Below are 20,000 nucleotides of genomic sequence, written 5' to 3' on the forward strand. Positions count from 1 at the left end.
CATACACCTACATATATCATATATATATATATATATATATATATATATAATATATATTATAATATATTACAACGCACGCCACACACACTCACACAACACACAAACACATCAATATCTGTAAATCTGAAATGAGAAAGTTTGTTTGTTTGTCTGGTTTTGGTATTGGATCGGGTTAAAGGGTCCTAGATCCCGTCGGATTGACTCCAAAATTTACAGGGACATGTAAAATGAGGTGATGATGTGAGTGGGCTAGGTTAGAAATCTAGTGGTTACTAGGGCAAAAAACGCACACTTTGACAAGTCTTCTCTCATTCTCTTATCTGCATGTCTTCCTTCGTCTCTCTCTGTTTCCTCTCTTTCCTTCACTTTTTCTCAATAATGACGTTTGACAGCTACTATCTTTCCCCCGCCACTTCGCCGGCGCTGTCACTCTTTCTCCCACCGCCTCACTCTCTCTCTGTACGTCTGTCTGCATTCATAGAGTTTTATTATCACCACCACCACCACAACACAATCATGAGAACAAATATTATGAATCAGATATTTATTGGGGTAATTTATATATGTGTGTGTCTGTATCTATATATAAATATGTATATATAATGTATATTTACAATGTGTATATATCTATATTTATATATATATATATATATATATATATATATATATATATATATATATAATTTGTATACATTTCTATATATAATGCGTATATATGTACATATATATAATATATATAGATATATATATATATATATATATATATATATATATATATATATATATATATATATATATATATATTATGTGTGCATTATGTGGTCGGTTGAGCTGAACATATGCACACCTATGTTAAAAGTGGTGGCGAGTTTGCATGGCAACTATTTTTTTCCTCAAATGAAAGGCGTAACCTCTAGGACAAAATACCTCATCTTTTAAAATGTGGCCCGATTACACCCGAATGAAATCGGCTTATATTAACCAAACAAGTAAAACAATGAAAAACTATGCCATTTTAATCCCAAGTAAGGTCGGGTATCTCTGTAGGTCTACCACATATTTGTGAAAAGGGCAAACGTTGTCTCACCAGCAGTTATACAGGCAAAAGTGTTAGCAAATATGGTAGGATTCAGTTGCAAATTTGCACACCTATGTTAAAAGTCCTGGCGAGTTTGCATGGCAACTTTGAGTTTGCTCAATTGAAAGGTGTGGCCTCTAGGGCAAAATTCCTCATCTTTAAAGTGTGGCCCGCGTCGACTGGAATGAAATAAAATAAAACAATGATAAATTATCTTAATCCCGAGCAAGTCCGGGTTTCTCTGCTATCTGTATATATAAAAGAGGCTTTGGGTGAAAATTATGTGCACGTTTTGCTACGTCAGAAGTTGGCGGCCACACCAGTGGTCAGATCGAGCTGAAAATTGACACAGGCATAGAAGGCGTGATGAGGCAGAGTTGAGTAGGTTAAAACTCACCATCTGGAAAGATGCGGTTACTATGGTGAGAAGATTCAAGGGGGCTCTAAGCCCCTCTTCAGACTGGCGCGATTGGCATCTAATCCTATCTATAAAATAAAGAAGGCGAACGTTGATACAAATTGGATTTTTATGTAAAAAGGGGCCTAAATGGGGCTGGAAGGGGATTCAAATTTACAGGTGGGGGTAACTTGAGGGGGAAAATTGATTGGGAGACGTTTTGTGGCGCTACAGTGATTGCTTTGGTGTGAAAACTGGGATTTTTTTATTTTGGGAGACATTTGGTGGTCTAGATTGGGCACCTTTTGCCCGATTTCAATCAAATTTTCAACATGGAAAAGTGGAAGCGGATTTGTAATTTCAACGCGGAAATCTAATTATTTTATAAATGGCAGAGAGATAGATAGAAAAAGGTAAAGAGTAAGAGAAAGCGAGGGATGTCCGAAAGGAAGAGTAAGAGAGTGAGAAAATGAGAAAGGATAGAGAAACAAAGAGGGAGAATGTGGCGATAAGAAACAGTAAGTAACAACCACAACCTCACCCACAAATGGGGCTGGTCACCTTAAGCTAGTACATATATAAAACAAAGTAAGATTGGATGGTACAGCACAGGTGAAAATATATAGGAAAGATGATTTGAAACTAAAGAGGTCTTTTAAAGATGTCTTACATTTTCAAATCTCCTTCCCTGTATATATATATAGATAGATAAGATCTTAATTTAAATATCGATCTTATCAAGTGGCCAGCACGGGAGAAAATCCTTCAAAGGCAATAATTATTAATTAATATATAATTTAGGGTATCTAAGAGATACCGCCACGCTGGGACTCTAAAATCACATTAAATATTCATAGAGCACCAGGAGATAAGACAAAATGACAAAATAAACTAGCAAAAAATTATTGGATCCAGTAATTTTTTGTTAGTAGTAGTAGTGGTGGTGGTGGTGGTAGTGATAATGGTGATATTTGTGGCGGTAGTAGTGTTGGTGGTGGTGGTGGTAGTAGTTTTTGTTGTCGTTGTTGTTTAAAACCAGTTCAACCGTGTTTGGCCAGATCTGTGATCAAGGTGTTTCCAACCATGACTGTCTTGTCTTTTTCTCCCTGACATTAAGTACCTTATCATTGTATCCATTATCCAATGCATCTTCCCCTCTTATTTTAAGGCAGTAAACATTGATCTTGATTCCTTACCACGCTTATTTAACTCACTCCCCCGTCCCATATTCCATCCCTTTCATTTTACTTCACCGAAATCAACGCCGTTTTTTCACTTAACACCCTTTGCCTTTCTTTCTTTCTATCTGCTGTTGACGAAGGAATATTGTCTTCTCTGGAACTTTTCCACGGTGTAACTATTGGGTTGTCCGGAAAGTTCATGCCGATAGCTTACCTTTCGACTTCTTTTAGAACATGGTTGAGTTCATAAAATAGGATTTGACTACACCTCCATTTAGAGCACAGTTTAAGCTATCTTTTTGTGGAAGAAGGTTTATGTTCCTATAATCTGTGTTAATTCTGTAACTTTTTAAAATGGAAAATAAGAAAGTTCATTTTCGGCACTTGATGCTTTGGGAACCAGACAAAAATTGCTGCGGCTCGGCTGGAATGTGTTACCCCAGACTCCATATTCACCAGATATTGCTCCTTCGGATTTCCACTTATTCAGGTCTCTGCAGAATAGTCTTAAATAAAAAATTTCAATTCCTTGGATGACGTAATATGAGACCTTGATGAATTCTTTGCCATGAAACCACCTCAATTCTGGGAAGAGGGTATTTTCAAGTTAAAGAAAAGATGGAGACCCATTGTGAAACAAAACGGTTTATATTTGGTTGATTAAAAATTCAATGGCAAGTATTTATTGACCTTTTTCTTTCTTTTAAAAATCGGCACGAACTTTCCGGACAACCAAATATATTTGAAGATCTACACTTGTACACTATTTTCTTGCTTTTTGTATATCTTTCTTTACTCCTTGGGGCAAGATGGCGAGATTGCTGGGGTGGGGTTCCTTGTAACATGAGTCGGGTATTTAGTTCCTGGTCCAGGCCACTTGGCAATAGGTAAATGTCAAGTTCCTTTATTCCTTCCTAAGCATTAAATTAACCAGTTAGTAGCGTTTGCTGTTTTCGTGATAACTTATAGAATACACACACAAGCACACACACTCACACACACGCACACACACGCACACACACAAATACACACCAACTCACAAGCATACATAAATACATGCATATGTTAATACATGCACGTGGAAATTTGCGAGCCTGTATCTGTCTGTGTGTGCGTGCGTTTGTGTGAGCGCGCGCATGCGTGTTGGTGAGAGTGTATGCATGTGTGTGGGAAGGTGCGTGCGTGCGCGCGCATATGTGTGTGTGTGCGCGCACATATATATATATATATATATATATATAAAACTGCCTTGTTTGTATTCGGTGGAAGAGCCTCGCCTGCATCAGTCAGTGCTGAAATCACTTTAGAAAGGAAGAAAAAAAAATTGTTGCCGTCTGCTAACCTAACAATTCGCTTCAGTTACATCGGCTGACAACTACACTTGAAGGAGCAACAATTTTGCGTCCAGTCAAGAAAAAACAACTATCCTATAGTCTTAAATAATCAGCGTTCGGCGTTAATTTTCCTACATACAGTAAGAAAACTAAAAATCTTACCACCATGAACGGATTATATTATGGAATATGCCTTTTATTCGGTAAGTTGTATTAACATCTAAAACTTTTGGGAGAGAATGAGAGAGAGAGAGAGAGAGAGAGTGGAGAGAGAGAGAAAGAGAGAGAGAGAGAAAGAGAGAGAGAGTATGACGATAGTGTTTTACATTTCTTTGTTTATAATTTTAATTGCAAAGCCCGCAAATTTGAATAAAAGGGACTTAGTCGAATCGGTTTACTCTACTGATACTTTATCCGTAGCCTGTCCTGTAAAATACAGATCTTTCCCCGGCCGTTCATGCATCATATATGACACACATTCCCAATTTTTATATATTTATTTTTCATCAACTTGACACCTAATTTATGATAGAAGTACTTTTCCATTATTCAGGACGTATGAAACAAGGGCTAACTTAAAATTTGAAAACTAGCATGGGCCTTTGGAGCAAACTTACAAAAATTCTTTCGACTGGCAAAGGCATAAATATTGGAACGAAATTCGTTTAGTGAGTGCAAACCCAGGTCCAGGCCAGGATGTTCAAAGCGTTTTCATTCTCTCACATATTTTAGGGAGTGCGTTTGCACTCACTGCATCCCTTGTTCCCTCTCCTATGGAGAAAGGGTTAATCTTATTTACTGATAATTTGAGGGATGAAAGGCGGAGATGACCCCTCAAGTATTTGAACTCAGAGAGTAAAAAGGCCGAATGACGCAAGAGAGTCTTATTTTTTTCCGATCCCGTGTAGCAAATGGTTATACCAGTTCGCTTGCTTTCCAAATTACTTGATCTGTTTTAGATTTTTATAACTTAGCAGGGCGATGTGTAGAACTTGACAGTCCTTCTAGACATATTAACTCTTTGTAGACATTTTGACTTGTTAGAATCTTTTATTTTTCATCATCTATTTGTGTCACTCATTGGACTGCGACCACGCTGGAGCACGGCCTTGTAGGATTTAGTCGAACATATCGCATCCAGTCCTTTCTTTAAGCTGATACATATTCTGGAGGGCTTTTTTGCTGAACCGCTACATTACGGGGACCTAAACCAAACACTGTCGGTTGTCGAGTGGTGGTGGGGAACACACACACACACACACACACACACACACACACACACACACAAACATATGACCGGTTTCGATACACTGTTTGTCTACAAAATTCACTCATAAATTATCGGCCGGCCCGGGGCTATAGTAGAAGTTGACGCGCTGTGTGACTGATCCCGAAACCATGTAGTTGTGAAGCGGTCTTCTTAATCACTCAGCTTTGCCTGTGCCTCGATATTTCTCGGTTGACAGTTTTGCATGGAATTTGTTTTTAGCTACAAACTGCTGAAAACACTTATTCACAACGTTTCTTTCTGGTCTGAGTTGTTTGGCTGTTGTTATTACTTCAAAATTCTAGTGTTCTTTACACACCTCACGTATCCCTCAATTTTTCTTCCGTACGACGAGGCTTACATGTACCCTGGTTGGAGAACTCCTAGACGAGTAGGAAGACGCCACGGCGAGCATGGAAGCCGCGGGCGCGAGCTCGGGTGAAGTCGCCTGTGGGTGATAATCTCGGTGGTAGTAGCAAATATTCTAACTGTATACCTTGGAGATCATTTGCAGACAATGTGTACGGAGGAACGGACCAACTCGAGAGCTTTAAATCGTTACGGACCCGAATTTTCCAAAGAAGAATTTAGTAGAATATCAATTTTCTAATATTAGTTAGAAAGCAGTAGAATATCAGCCATCTTAGAAAACTTTGCACTATTTCTTCTGTCCCTCCGTTCTATGCGTTCAAATTCTGTCGATGCCGTCCCAGCCATTAATCAAATCGGCGTTGCTAAATAAAATAGCTGTCATATTTCGATCGCTTTTTTCTTTCCTTTTTCTTTCTTTCTTTCTTTCTTTCTTTCTTAATTGGCTCCTTGAAGGGTCCGGAAAAACAGTATTCATGTCACAGACTTACTTATCTATTCCTACTCAGGGGACACAACGAATAAGAAGAATGATTATTGCCTATTGATAAGTTCGTAGATGTCTTAGATTAGACAAATTTTCGAAAAGAGTGAAAATCTTCGAGTATTGGGCTTTTTTCCACCATCGGTCCGAATTCCTCAATAGACTAATAACTGGCTCTGCACACCATTACCAAATCGCCCTTGGATTTAAGATTTTATATTGTTGGGATCAATGACCAGTTGTTGTTGTTTCCCGCCAACAGGTCAACCATGAGAAACTTATCTTTAAATGTCCTCCGGCTATCATCATTCAGTCACCTTAGTTTTCAAACATTGCATATTTTACCTTTTAGCATAATAATCTCTGTTAAATTTTAGGCGCCAAGCCAACAATATTAGAGGGCGGCCTTATTCGAAAACCCCCATCAAAACAAACTCTTATTGTAATGTAGATTTGTTTGAAGCTCACACACTTGTACTTTTGTTTTAATACTCCTATGCTTACTATGCTAGATATGTAGCACATGCTGCGAGAAGACAGTAAAGTTGGCACTAAGTAAATTGCCTTGAAGAGATTTTGCAACTCTGAGATAAAACGCACCAAATCTTTCATGCTTACGAAAAGTAGAAAAATTATCTAATACACCTCATCCCGCTCGTCGTTATATTGGGTTGTCCGGAAAGTTCGTGCCGATTTATAGTAGCTAGCATTTCGACTTATTTTAAAACATGGTTGAGCTTAAGCTATCTTTTCGTTGAAGAAGGAGTATGTTCCTATAACCTGTATTAATTCTGTAACCCATTAAAATGGAAGATAAGAAAGTTCATTTTCGGCACTCGATGCTTTGGGAACCAGACAGAAATTGCTGCAGCTCGGCAGGAATATATTAACCCCACTCTCCATATTCACCAGATATTGCTCCTTCGGATTTCCACTTATTCAGGTCTCTGCAGAATAGTCTTAATGGTAAAAATTTCAATTCTTTGGAAGACGTAAAAGATATCTTGATGAATTCTTTGCCATGAAACCACCTCATTTCTGGGAAGAGGGTATTTTAAAGTTAAAGGAAAGATGGAGACCCATTGTGAAACAAAACGGTTTATATTTGGTTGATTAAAAATGTAATGACAAGTATTTATTGACCTTTTTCTTTCCTCTAAAAATCGGCACGAACTTTCCGGACAACCCAATACATATTTACTCGACAATGAACAGAACAAACGTGGCGTGCAAAGAAGTTTATTCTATTCTATTTTATTTCGTTTTGTTTATTTACTTATTTATTTATTCATTTTGTAATATAACCGAACAATCACTTTATTCTTACTGAACCAGTCATTTCGAAAAGTTTTAATTATTTCTTTACTTTTTTGTTGTTGAAACTATTCTATTGCCATTTCCAACCATAATTGCGATTTTTCACGAGATAGGTTTAAAACTTTGCTAAAAGAGATCAGTGAAAATACTTTTTTTAAACTTGGCTTAAATTAATTCAGTGAAATGAGCTGAACAATACAATTAGCGGACATTAGCAGCTAGGACATCAGAACGATAAGACTTTTTGCCACCATATTTTTGAAAAGATATGCTGCTTTATCCCAATTAGTTTTGAAATTAATAAAGAAGGATGGTTTCAAATTTTGGCATGAGCCCAGCAATTTTAAGGGAGTTGGACAAGTCAATTAAATCGAGCTTAATAGTCGACTGGAGCTGTTACTCAATTTATTGACCCCAAATTACTGGCCTCGCACCGAAATTAGAAACCATTAAAAATTGGAGTTTAAGGCTGCGCACTGGCGGAATCAGTAACGAATTGAACAAAATACCAAGCGGCCTTTCTTCCGGCTCTTTACGTTTTGAGTTCAAATTCCGGCGAGGGTGATTTTTACCTTTCATCCTTTCCTGGTTTATTGACCACTGACGTCGATATAATCGACTTATCCCATCCACTGAAACTGCTGGTTTTGTGCCAAAATCTAAAACCGTTATTAATCTAGTGTGCTGAGTATAACAATTAACATGGAATTTCAATGGAAGGGGTTAATTTTGATTTCTTTTAATCAAGTTTATATCGTAGAACAAGGAGTGGTGGCCTGGGGTGGCCTGGTATCAAAAAGGTTAACAAATTAAAGGGCTCAGTATTAAAAACATTAGAGTTCGAAATATTCAGCAATGAAGGCATGAATGCTTAAAAAAGTATTAAAAAGGGAAAGTATTCAATACAGACAGCAGTGGATCCTCACCGTTTGACGACGAGGATTTGGTTGTTCTATCAACAGAATTGTTTGCCTCTTAATTAGAGAGTGAATTACTGCGTATTCCTCAGACACGAGCAACTTCCCGTAATTCTCCGCCAGAACCAGCTTCACACATCGAGCGTGACCAGGCCGTACATTTTGAATTACAGGAAACTTTTGAATTCATGCGTTTGTACATTTTCCGTCTACCCAACTTTATGAACTGGAAGGAGGCTGCCCAAAAAGACATTTGCCCAGGATCTCAGGCAGAAGGATCAAACGCGTGGCCTCATTCAAACGCGGTCTTCATAAACAATCGGCCGTGCTTCGTCTACTTATACATATACATGTTTGCCTGAGTATACTTGGAAGTGTACTGTGTTTTTCAACACAGTAAGTCTTTAAAGGAGGGCTTTTCCTGGACGAAATACACAAGCCCCGCCCCCACACACATACACGTGATGTTTGGTTGCGCAATCAGCATGACGTTTCCTTAACGAGTTTCATGATTGGCTAGTTGCAATTTGACGTGAACAGCATATGCGACGGTACGTGTCGGTCGATGTTTCGTCCCACTTAAACTGTAATTATATAACTTTTAAACATGATATTAGTTATAAAGACATTTCTGTTGCATTTTCTAAATAAATACACCATAACCAAACGTTCTCACTTGTTAAATAAACACTAATAAACTAAAAGCCGGAAGAATAAGGATGAGAAAGAGTTGGTAGAGAAATAATAAAAGAAAATGGAATAAGATATACAAGGAAAAAAAGAGTGACTAAAGAGGCGACACTTTATTCCACGTTGCTCCAGTTGTAGAAACGTCTCTGGTGCCAAACTGTATCGGCCTTGGCTTTCACTTGGATAACATTAGTGGCGACTGGTATGCATGGACGGCTGCTGGCCTTCCATAAATAACCTTGCCTGGAATATATCTTATTCCATTTTCTTTCATCATTTTCCTACCAACTCTTTCTCATCCTCATTCTTCCGACTTTTAGTTTATTAGTATTTATTTAACAAGCATGGACGTTTGGTTATGGTGCAGAGGATTGCGGTCACCATCAGGAGAGACCATGTGTGAATCCGACGGTAGTGGGCATAGATATTTAGGGATTTTGGAGCAAGATGACATTCTACACAAAGAAATGAAAGCAAGGTCAGCGAGGAGTATCAAAAAAGGGTGAAGATGGTGTTGAATCCAACCTGAATGTCAAGAATTTGATTACTGCAATGAATATCTGGGCAGTTGCGGCGATCAGATATAGTGCGTCCATCCTAAAATGGACAAAGGAGGATATATGAACACTGCATAGAAGGACGAGAAAATTCATGACGCCGCATGGGGCGCTACTCTCTAAACCAAACGTAATACCTGTCATACCGTCTACTCAATGCCTGTCATACCGTCTATCATTTTTGTAATAGACTTTTGAGGTCCTTCAACTTTCATGATACTTTGTTTCGTGTGGGGAGACCACAGTAGACAACAGTATTCAGGCTGAGGTCGGGCAAAAGTGGAGAAGAGAAGGATAATGGTGTGGATATCTCATGACTGGAAAGTTATGAGAATCCAGAAACACATTCCGAAGGCCATGTCAACTTTGCTGTTTATATGAGAGGCCCAGCTTATGCTGTTGTCCACAATTACTCCCAATATTCTGATGTCGTTGGATGGCACGAGAGTTTCACCTGAAGGAAGAGAGTATGGGAGTTTCAGGGTGTCTTCTTTTCCGAAGTGGATTAATTAATATTTTGTCCTCGTTCAGCAGCATATTATTCTTTTCCGACCATTGGATGACAGCCGGTAGATCTTCTGAATGTATGTCCGGTCACCCACTTCCTTGATGACCTTCTGGATCTTGGAATTGTCTGCAAAGATTCTTATGTTGCTGTGCTTGATGATGTCAGTCATATCATTGATATAGATGATGAAAAGAAGTGGGCCCAACATAGTGCCTTCTGGGACACTGCTACTGACTTTGGCTGGGCTTGATTTTACTCCTTCGACTACATGTTGGGTTCTGTCTGTCAGGAAACACTTGATCCATTGTAGTAATCCAATGCTGAAATCAAGGTATTCAAGCACCCTCCCAAAGCTCTCAAAATGTCATCAAAGTGATGCAGGAGCTGTATTAGGCAGTTCCTTCCAATACAGAACCCGTGTTGGTTTGGGTTCAGCAGTCTGTTGCCTTCAAGAAAGTGGGTTGTTCGTCATATCCCCACTCTCTCGAATAACTTGATAATATGAGATGAGTGCGGTCGGCCGGTAGTTCACTGCAAGGGACTTGTTTCCCTTTTTGAAAACCAGGACAACAGACTGGGTGAAAACCAGAACCGTCTATATATGTATGTATATGTGCTTATATACATATATGTATACATATATATATATGTGTATGTATCTATATATATGTATGTATATATATGCATTTATATATATATATATATATATATATATATATATATATATATATATACATATAAATTTGTATATTTATCAACATATATATATATGTCATATATAATGCTTATATATATAATATATATATATATATATATATATATATAATATATATATATATATATATATTTATACATACATACATATAATATATATATATATATATATATAATATATATATATCGGGGTATATATATATATATATATATATATATAATATATAATATATATTGAACATACATAGGCGCATGGCTCGGTGGCTAGGGCGTCGAGCTTACGATCGTGAAGTTTTGTGAGTCGAACCCGGACAGTGAAAATGAGTTGCGACGTCACAGGTGCCAAGCTGTATATCGGTATTTGCCTTACCCTTTGGATGACAATGCTGGTGTTGTGAGAGGGGGAGGCTGGTGTGCATGGTGACTCTGGTCTTCCATAAACAACCTTGCCCGTACTGGAAGTAAACTTTCTAGGTGCAATCTTCACAGTAGTCATGACCGAAAGAGGTCTCAGACACACACACACACACACACACATACATATATATATATATATATATATATATATATACTATATATATAATATATAATATATATATATAATATATATATATATATATATATATATACCACACCATATGTGTGGTGCAGTTATGTAATGCATATTATTATTGTTTCAGTGATTGGCTGTGCCATGGCTGACTGCAACATGCAAAAGATGATGGAATGCCAAAGTCAATACGCCGAAGATGCAAGACGGCGGAGATAAAGAGACTTTGTGCAAGTAAGATAATAAATAAATAAAAAACAAAGAATTTTTTTCATTCTTCCATCGTTCTCTTCTTCTTAATACATTGTCAGGAGATTTAGTTTCGTACTCATGAGGAGCCAGGTTCGATCCACCTAAGTGGTGCCTAGGTCAAGTTTTGTTAACCTCTAAATCTAGGATTGACTTAATCCGCGTGGCGAGGACACAGCTCCAGTGTTCAGGAATTTGGAAGAACAAGTAGTTTCCCTTTAATTGCGCCCTATTCTTAGGGACTTTCTGGCCCTGAAAGGAACTACTCTACAGTTATAGATCCAGCAAGAGATTAATCCTGTGGCCATGGCGTTGCACCAGGTCTACCTGCCAGTGAGTATTTTTGTATGGGAGTCAGCGATATAATTGGAAAAAAATACATTCATTCGAAGAGGCGAAGGTCACTCGTGTGTGTGTGTGAGTGTTTTCCTATGCTCCTCCCACCACCGCGTAACAACCACTGCTGGATTATTTATGTCCCTCTTTTCCCTTTGCGGCGGGAGGGTGGAGTTTCTCCGACATATCCGGAGGTCCCTCACCTGTAGTCGTGCTTCAGTTTTTCAATATTTCTACGTGGAACGACGTGACTTCGGAGCGTATAAAAACGCGAACTCTTCTGTTGTGAAGTAAGCAAGCTACTTACCACACAGCCATTCCTATGTAGTTAGACACGGGCTTCTTTCAGTTTCCGTCTATCAAATCCACTCACAAGGCTTTGCTTGACCCGAAGCCATAGTTGAGGACACCTCCTGAAGATTCCACTCAGTGGGACTGAGTCTGGAACCATGTTGTTGGGAAGCAAGCTTCTTATCGCACAGCTACGCCTGCACCTATGTAAATATTCAATGTTTTCTTTCTTTCCACCATTATAGAGTAGCTTCAGACTTGATGAACTGTATGGAATCGGCCGCTAGCGGTTGCGGTGATGAAGTGGAGAAAATATTCGACCAAGTTCGTTCACAAATTGCAGAATTAGGATGTCCACAGTCATCTCGTATGTATCACCCCACACACACACACACACATACACACACACCCACACACACAAACACACACACACACCACACACACACACACATCCTAAACTCCTTAATTGGATGCAAAACACTTTCATTAAGTTTGTCGTAAACGTCTATGTTTGTTTTCAGTTAACCTTTGCTTCATAAGTTCTGAGTTTAGTTAAACTTTGCTTTATACGTTCTGAGTATTTCCTTTCATAAATCCAAAGCAACTTTGGAGGTTGAAACACACATTGGGAATGTGCATCAGATGATGCATGAGCGCCAGGGAAATAGTTTCCGTTTGTCCAAAGCATTTTCGTAAGTTTGTCCTAAACGGCTATGCATGTTTTCAGATTTTTAGTTAACCCCCGACAAGAAAAGCTATGGCAGAGAACACGGCTCTGGTATTCAAACTGATGCAAAAATTCGAATGGGCTTTTGCCATACGCAGTAGGGAGTGTAATGGTTAGAAAAGAACGGGATAATTTGCAAGTTTCGGTTTATTTAGATCTCATCGGCTGCGTATAGTTTTCCTAGCACATCCAAATATGTAAGTTTTAAAAGAAAAGTGTTAAATGCTTATTGGTAGTTATATATATATACTTTAATACTTTGATACTTTCATAGGTTTCGGCCATTATTGGCCCAGGCCATGTCTAACTTAATAGCACCACCTGCTGCTATATATATATATATATATATATATATGTGTGTGTGTGTGTGTGTATTTATGTATACGTACATACATATATATACATTTGTATATATAATATATATACATATATATGTATATGTATGTATATGTATATATACGTAAATACATACATACATATATATATATATGTATATATGTACATACATACAGACACATATATGCATAAATATATATATATGTATTATATATATATATATGTGTGTGTGTGTGTGTGTGTGTGTGTGTGTGTGGTGTGTGTGTGTGTGTGTGTGTGTGTGTGTGTGTGTGTGCGAGTGTGAGTGTATGTATGTATGCATATATCTACATATGTGGGCAATTCTGTCTTTGGGTGTGTTGTTAGCTAACTCCTACATCGTTTTCTCACTGAAAACAATGGTTTTTCTGGGAATGACAGCAGTTACATTTACCAGATGCCTTTGCTAAGCAGAATAATGTATTTTCCAGGGGCTAGAATGGAGATAAGAGACCTCCAACGAAAATACAATGTTCGTGACATACTTAGATTGTTGAAAAAAATCAATAATAGGGCCCCTGGAAGGGATCCTTATATTTACTAATATAACTAATATTTTATTTAAACACCCAAGGGAAATAACCCAGAGCACCTGCATTTACATCAGTTTTTAGCGAAGCGATCAATATTTGATTCTCACGATCAGCTGACCTAATTCTGCATTTCACTTCTCACACTTTTGAACTGCTAACCCTTATTATTGCACTTTCTTGATTTCAATCTTAAACCTTAAAGATTCAGATCAACAAAGTATAGGGTCAGACATTGGAAGTGGTAGGCCTTAATCTTGCAGAACCTAATTTTTCTCACGGACAGCTCTATGTCGGATGCTCTAGAGTTGGAAATCGGGAAGTTTTATTGATCTCTACGCCCAACGGCAAAACCAAAAGCATTGTCTATCACCAAGCCCTGCAAGACGGATATTTTGTAACAAAGATGCCTCTCCCTCCGACAACCTCTCTCTCCAACCTCGAACAAACTCTCTCGACAACCCCTGACAATCTCTCTCGCCAATCTCCGACAACTTCTCTGGCCAACCTCCGACAATCTTTCTCGGCAACCTCGAAAACCTCTCTCACCAACCTTCGACAATCTCTCCTAATAATAATAATAATAATGATAAAATAATGATAGTAATAATAATAATAATAATAATATAATAATAATAATAATAATATAATAATATAATAAATAATAATAATAATAATAATAATATAATAATAATATAATAATAATGATGAATGATGATGATAATATGATAATGATAATGAAATGATAATGAAATAATAATATAATAATAATAATAATAATAATATAATAATGATGATGATGAGGATGATGATGATGATAATGATAATGAATGATAATAATAATAATAATAATAATAATAATAAATATATAATAATAATAATAATAATAATATAATATAATAATAAATATAATAATAATAATAATAATAATAATAATAATAATAATAATAATAATAATAATAATAATAATAAAACAACCATATGATAATAACATTGTATTTCTCTATATTTTCAGACGTACCCAAACTGTATGCTCATAGCAGTGTCATCTCTGGTGCTTTCATTGCAGCAGTCGCCTTCAAGAAGTTACTTCTTTAAAATTTTTATTATGATATTCATAAAATTGATAAATATATGTTGATTTAAAAGTTGTAAACTTGCTTTCTAAATGAATGTACGAGTTCAAAGAGTACAAATTCTTGTTGTCTTAATTGTATATTGATATGCAAATTATAATTTGAGCTGCCCTAAACTTTGAAATAAAGTAAAATTTATTACAATAATACTTAGTTTCGTTTCATTAGGTTCCGTGGATCTCAATGTTTTACGACATAAAGACAGGGAGACATACATATAAATACATGCTTACATGCACTAATCTTGAGAAATCATGGTTCTGAAAATCAGAAAGGAGAAACCTAATTAGAAGACTACAGTTATATGCCATCAATGGAACTGTCAAATGATGTAAAATTCCCAAAGTACATATGCACATATCTAAACACGCGAATATACGTATGAGCATACATTCAGAAAACAAACCACACGCCTTTACGTGAATTCACTTCAAATATTTGCACATATTCACGCATACATGCAAAAACTATATTCTCGGTATTGTTGAAATTCTAAAGAAGCCTTTTATCTTGAGTAGAAATTGGGTCTTTCTACATTGGCAAGAAATATAGACATAAAACTAAATAATAACATACATACATATATACATATGCAAAACACAGTAGAACTGGCACGAAGCGCAGCCTCTCTTGGATACAAGACCACTACATCACATCACACTTTGAAGGTTATGTGTTTGCAATCCAGGAACAGGAGATTGCCACAAAGTACCTGCTGGACAAGAGGGATAGTGATGCTCTTGTAATCTCATGGTGCAACCGTATGTGTAGGCTATGTCATGTTTCTGTGGAAGACATTACCCATGTAATTAGCAGCTGTCCTAAAATGTTGTCACGGTACTACCTCCCTATGCGGCACGATGTTCTTGCTAAAGTAATTTACAATGCCATTCGCAAAAAAACTGTTCTGAAATAAACTTAGAAAATCCCTTTGTTATGCAATACATTCATAAACACCAAGTCAAGGATTACTGGTGGAATATTCCCGTCAAAACTTCTGTCAAATGTAAATACAACAGGCCAGATATTGTTGTTTGGGACAGAGGGGCAAAGGTATGTAAGATCATGGAGGTCAGCTGCCCTGCAGATATAAATATCACTTTGAAAATCAAAGAAATAGAAGATAGATACCGTCAACTGCTTCGAAACTTCCAGCTTCTATATCCTGACAATGAATTTATATTTATGCCAATAATAAATGGAGCACAGGGTTTTGTTAATAAATGCTTAAAGGAGAATCTGGATAAACTGGGGTTTTCAGAAAGAGAAATTGACCGCCTCATTCGTACATTACAAGTGCAATTTGTGAGTGGAACATTAAAAATATGCAAGACTTTTCTCAAGTTCCAAATGTGAATTTGTCTGTGTAAACTACATCTCAAAGATAGAGCCTTCTATCTTTGCTGAAAACCGGCTCCCTCCTCAGCGGAAGATTTATAATAATAATAAAAATAGAAGAGATACATACATACATACAAGCATACATACTGACACGCTATTGGTTATTGAAACAGCCTGATCGTGAAATTAACGTACAAGCGGCTGAGCACTCTGTTGACATGTGTTCCATTAACGTAGATTTAAAGGGAGATTTAATATGACACAGAGTGTGACAAGGTTGGCCCTTTGAAATACAGGTACTACTTATTTTTGCAAGCGGAGTGGACTGGAGCAACGTGAAAAAGTGTCTTGTTCAAGGACAAGACGCGCTGCTTGGAATCGAACTCACGATCATGAGCTGAATACCTCAACGACTAACCCACACGCTTCACACATGCATACAGACATTGTGGAAATCAGGTGCCCAGCGAATGTTAAAATAAAGCTGAATATCAGTGAAAAAGGGAACACCTACGCTGAACTATTGAAAAATCTGCAGTTACTCTATCCAGATTACAAGTTCGGTTTTATACCTGTAATTACTGGGGCGCTGGGATAGATACCAATCTTAAAAAATTAATTCTTCTCAAAGCCTGAAAGGAGAAAGCTGATTCAAAGACTACAGATTCAAGCCATCACTGGAACAGTAAAAATCTGTAAAACTTTCCAGAAGTTTATCAGTTAAGTATATATGAGCATGTCTAGACATGCAACTATATGCATGAGAATACATACATAAAACAAAACATACAAATCTGCACATATACATACATACATACATACATACATATACATACATACATACATACATACATACATACAGACAGACAGACAGACAGACAGACAGAGCTTTTGTTTTGGGTATTTATTCTCATGCATATAGTTGCATATCTAGACATGCTCATATATACTTAAATGATAAACTTCTGGATTTGGGATAGAGAAGAAAAACTGCGCAGAGTTGTGGAAATTAACTGCCCAACGGATGTTAACATAAAGCTGAAGATCAGTGAAAGAGAGAACATCTATGCTGAACTATTGAGAAATCTGCAGTTACTCTATGCAGATTACAAGTTCAGGTTTATACCTGTAATTAATTGGGCCCTGGATATGTAACACACTGCCTAAATGCCAATCTCAAAACCAGAAAGGGGAAAGCTAATTCGAAGGCTACAAATCCAATCCATCACGGGAACTGTAAAAATATGTAAAACTTTCCAGAAGTTTATCATTTAAATATATGTGAGCATGTCTAGATATGTAACTCTATGCATGAGAATACGTACATAAAACATACAAATCTGCACATACATACGTACGTACGTACATACATACATACATACATACATACATACATACATACATACATACATACATACATACATACATACATACATACATGCATACATACATACATAAAATATCTTGTTGCTGATGTTCAAATTCCAGTGAAGGAACTTTGGATCTGTGTTAGAAACCTGTGTGGCAAAAAGTGAAAATAAAGCGTTCATTGTATATGTATGTATGTATGTATGTATGTATGTATGTATGTATGTATGTATGTAATGCAACTGAAGGTCTTGTCGAAATTTCCAAAGTGTTTTTATTTCTACAAACTGAAACTTGAGAGGGCATTTGGGATTTATTTTGCAGAATCATAATCTCCGTATTTTTCCGCATATTTTGCAAAAAAAAAAAAAAAAAAATTCTTAAAAGAGTCAAAAATGAAGAAATTCAAGGGGCGAGGGCGGAATTTAAATTTTGAAATGCCGATTTTTGCCAATTGTTTTTTTTTTTTTTCATATTCGTAATCTCCATAGCCAAAAATTGCATAGGTTCGTTAGGGGTAGAAATTGAATTCGACGTACTACCAACGATCGTGGAGCTTGAAGATTTGATACCTTTAATGAAATTTTCAAACAAAGAGTAAAGTAAGTGAAACTTTTATTTCGCTCATATTCTTTCATACATTTTTTTTTACATATAAACTTCATGTGGCCAAGAAGTCGATTATATCGGATTTTTCCAAATTTCCCCCCACCCACTACACAGTATTCGCGATAAAATAATGAAAAAAATAAATGTGATCGATCTAATCATCTTTCTGCAAAGATTTATATCAGAGAAATTCACGCAATCCGATTTTCGGAAAGTCTCCCCACCCCGCCCCCCTTTCCTTTGTCCGCATGTTTGCCGACTGTGACAGAAAGTGAAATGTCAGTATAAAATTAATATTCTTACCTATGCCCGTGGTTTGTAAAGCTCACCAGCATCCTGTATGACCGTTTGGAATAGATCCCTCCCTCCGTGAGCAGACCTCCACATGTATTCACACAGATGCGTCGACAATTTTTCGTGTCTAGTGTAAGTCTCTGACATTTGACGTTTGATCTGCCACCACAGACTTTCGACAGTGTTTGTGTGCGCTCCGGTGAGAGGATCCACGAAGTTGTATTTGTGATTTACAGTCAGATGCTGGAAACCAACAGCTCCAAGGCTGTCGTATGCTTTCCAGCAATCACTGATTATTGTCATCCCAGGCTTTATATGATGTAACATAATCGGTTCTAGCATTGTCCTGTCCCGCTTATTTTCCGGCAACGCAATTTTAAAAGTTTCTTTTGTTTCCCGGCATACACCTCCGAACACCCACTGCCCTTCGACAAATCTTCCGCGTCGATACTTTGTTTCACCAAATTCCGATTCATCGATTTCAACTGTAAATCCTGTGCTGCCAATAGGTTGGTCCGACCACTGGCAAATTTCACGACAGTACAAAAAATAGTCTGCTACGGTTTCTGCTGACGTTACTAGCACGTTGCCATTGTCCGAGTCACTTTCAGCCGAAGAAATATTCATTTCATGGACCGTTTGATGATAAGGTAACTCATAGATAAAGCAATAAACTAGTAGCATACTCATTATTTACATTCGACTGTCTTCATCTTGTTTGTTATTAACACGTTTCGGCTGATATACCCTTCAGACTTCATCAGGTGTCTTGGGGAAATTTCGAACCTGAGTGAATTTTAGGGCTTATAAATCTAATATTTTTCTATCCTTCCTTAATACCAGTTCCCATATGCTACTCCTATCTGCACTCGGTCTGATTAGGAGGTTGTTGTGTCCTAGCATATGTACTGCTTCTTTTGGTTTCCGTATTTTCCAGTGATGTTCTCTGTCTATTATTTTAACTTCGTCCCACAGAGGGAGGTGGTCTCCATTTTTCCATACTTGATCAGCTATAGCCGATTTATCAATATCTCCTCGTATCACAGCTTTGCGATGTTCGTCTACACTTATTTTGAGGGGGCGGCATGTTTCGCCTTTGTATAACCTACCACAGCTGCATGGGATGGAGTACACGCAGTCTTTGGTCATATTCTCTTCTATTGGTGGTTTTGCATGAAGGAGATATTTGCGAAGTGTTGTATTACTCTTGAATACTGTCCTGATGTCATACGGGCCGCATACCTTTTGTATCTTTTCGGAGAGGCCTTTCACATAGGGTAGACAGACTGCGGACAGTTTATTGGTTTCATCCTCTCTTTTCTTTATAATTGGAGGGGATAGTATGTTTTGGGGGTAATTGTTGTTTAATAGTTCGTTATTG

The 20,000-nt window shown here is 37.2% G+C and overlaps 1 protein-coding gene and 1 long non-coding RNA gene across 2 annotated transcripts in view; both read left to right on the top strand.

Annotated features, from left to right (window-relative positions):
• LOC115218432 overlaps positions 1–15,054 on the top strand; it is a 78,118-nt gene extending 63,064 nt beyond the window's left edge. Inside the window, exons 3-4 of the mRNA XM_029788242.2 lie at positions 12,485–12,606; positions 14,887–15,054. Of these exons, the coding sequence (XP_029644102.1) occupies positions 12,485–12,606; positions 14,887–14,969 (205 nt within the window). The 3' untranslated portion in view covers positions 14,970–15,054. The remainder of the gene's footprint in view (positions 1–12,484; positions 12,607–14,886) is intronic.
• LOC118765735 lies at positions 3,475–11,350 on the top strand. Its single transcript, XR_005001604.1, has 3 exons — positions 3,475–3,598; positions 4,686–4,688; positions 11,328–11,350. It is a non-coding gene; the product is annotated as an uncharacterized LOC118765735 (long non-coding RNA).
• Positions 15,055–20,000: the final 4,946 nt, after the last annotated feature.

The sequence above is a fragment of the Octopus sinensis genome, linkage group LG13, assembly GCF_006345805.1.
Source record: "Octopus sinensis linkage group LG13, ASM634580v1, whole genome shotgun sequence".
NCBI lineage: Eukaryota > Metazoa > Mollusca > Cephalopoda > Octopoda > Octopodidae > Octopus > Octopus sinensis.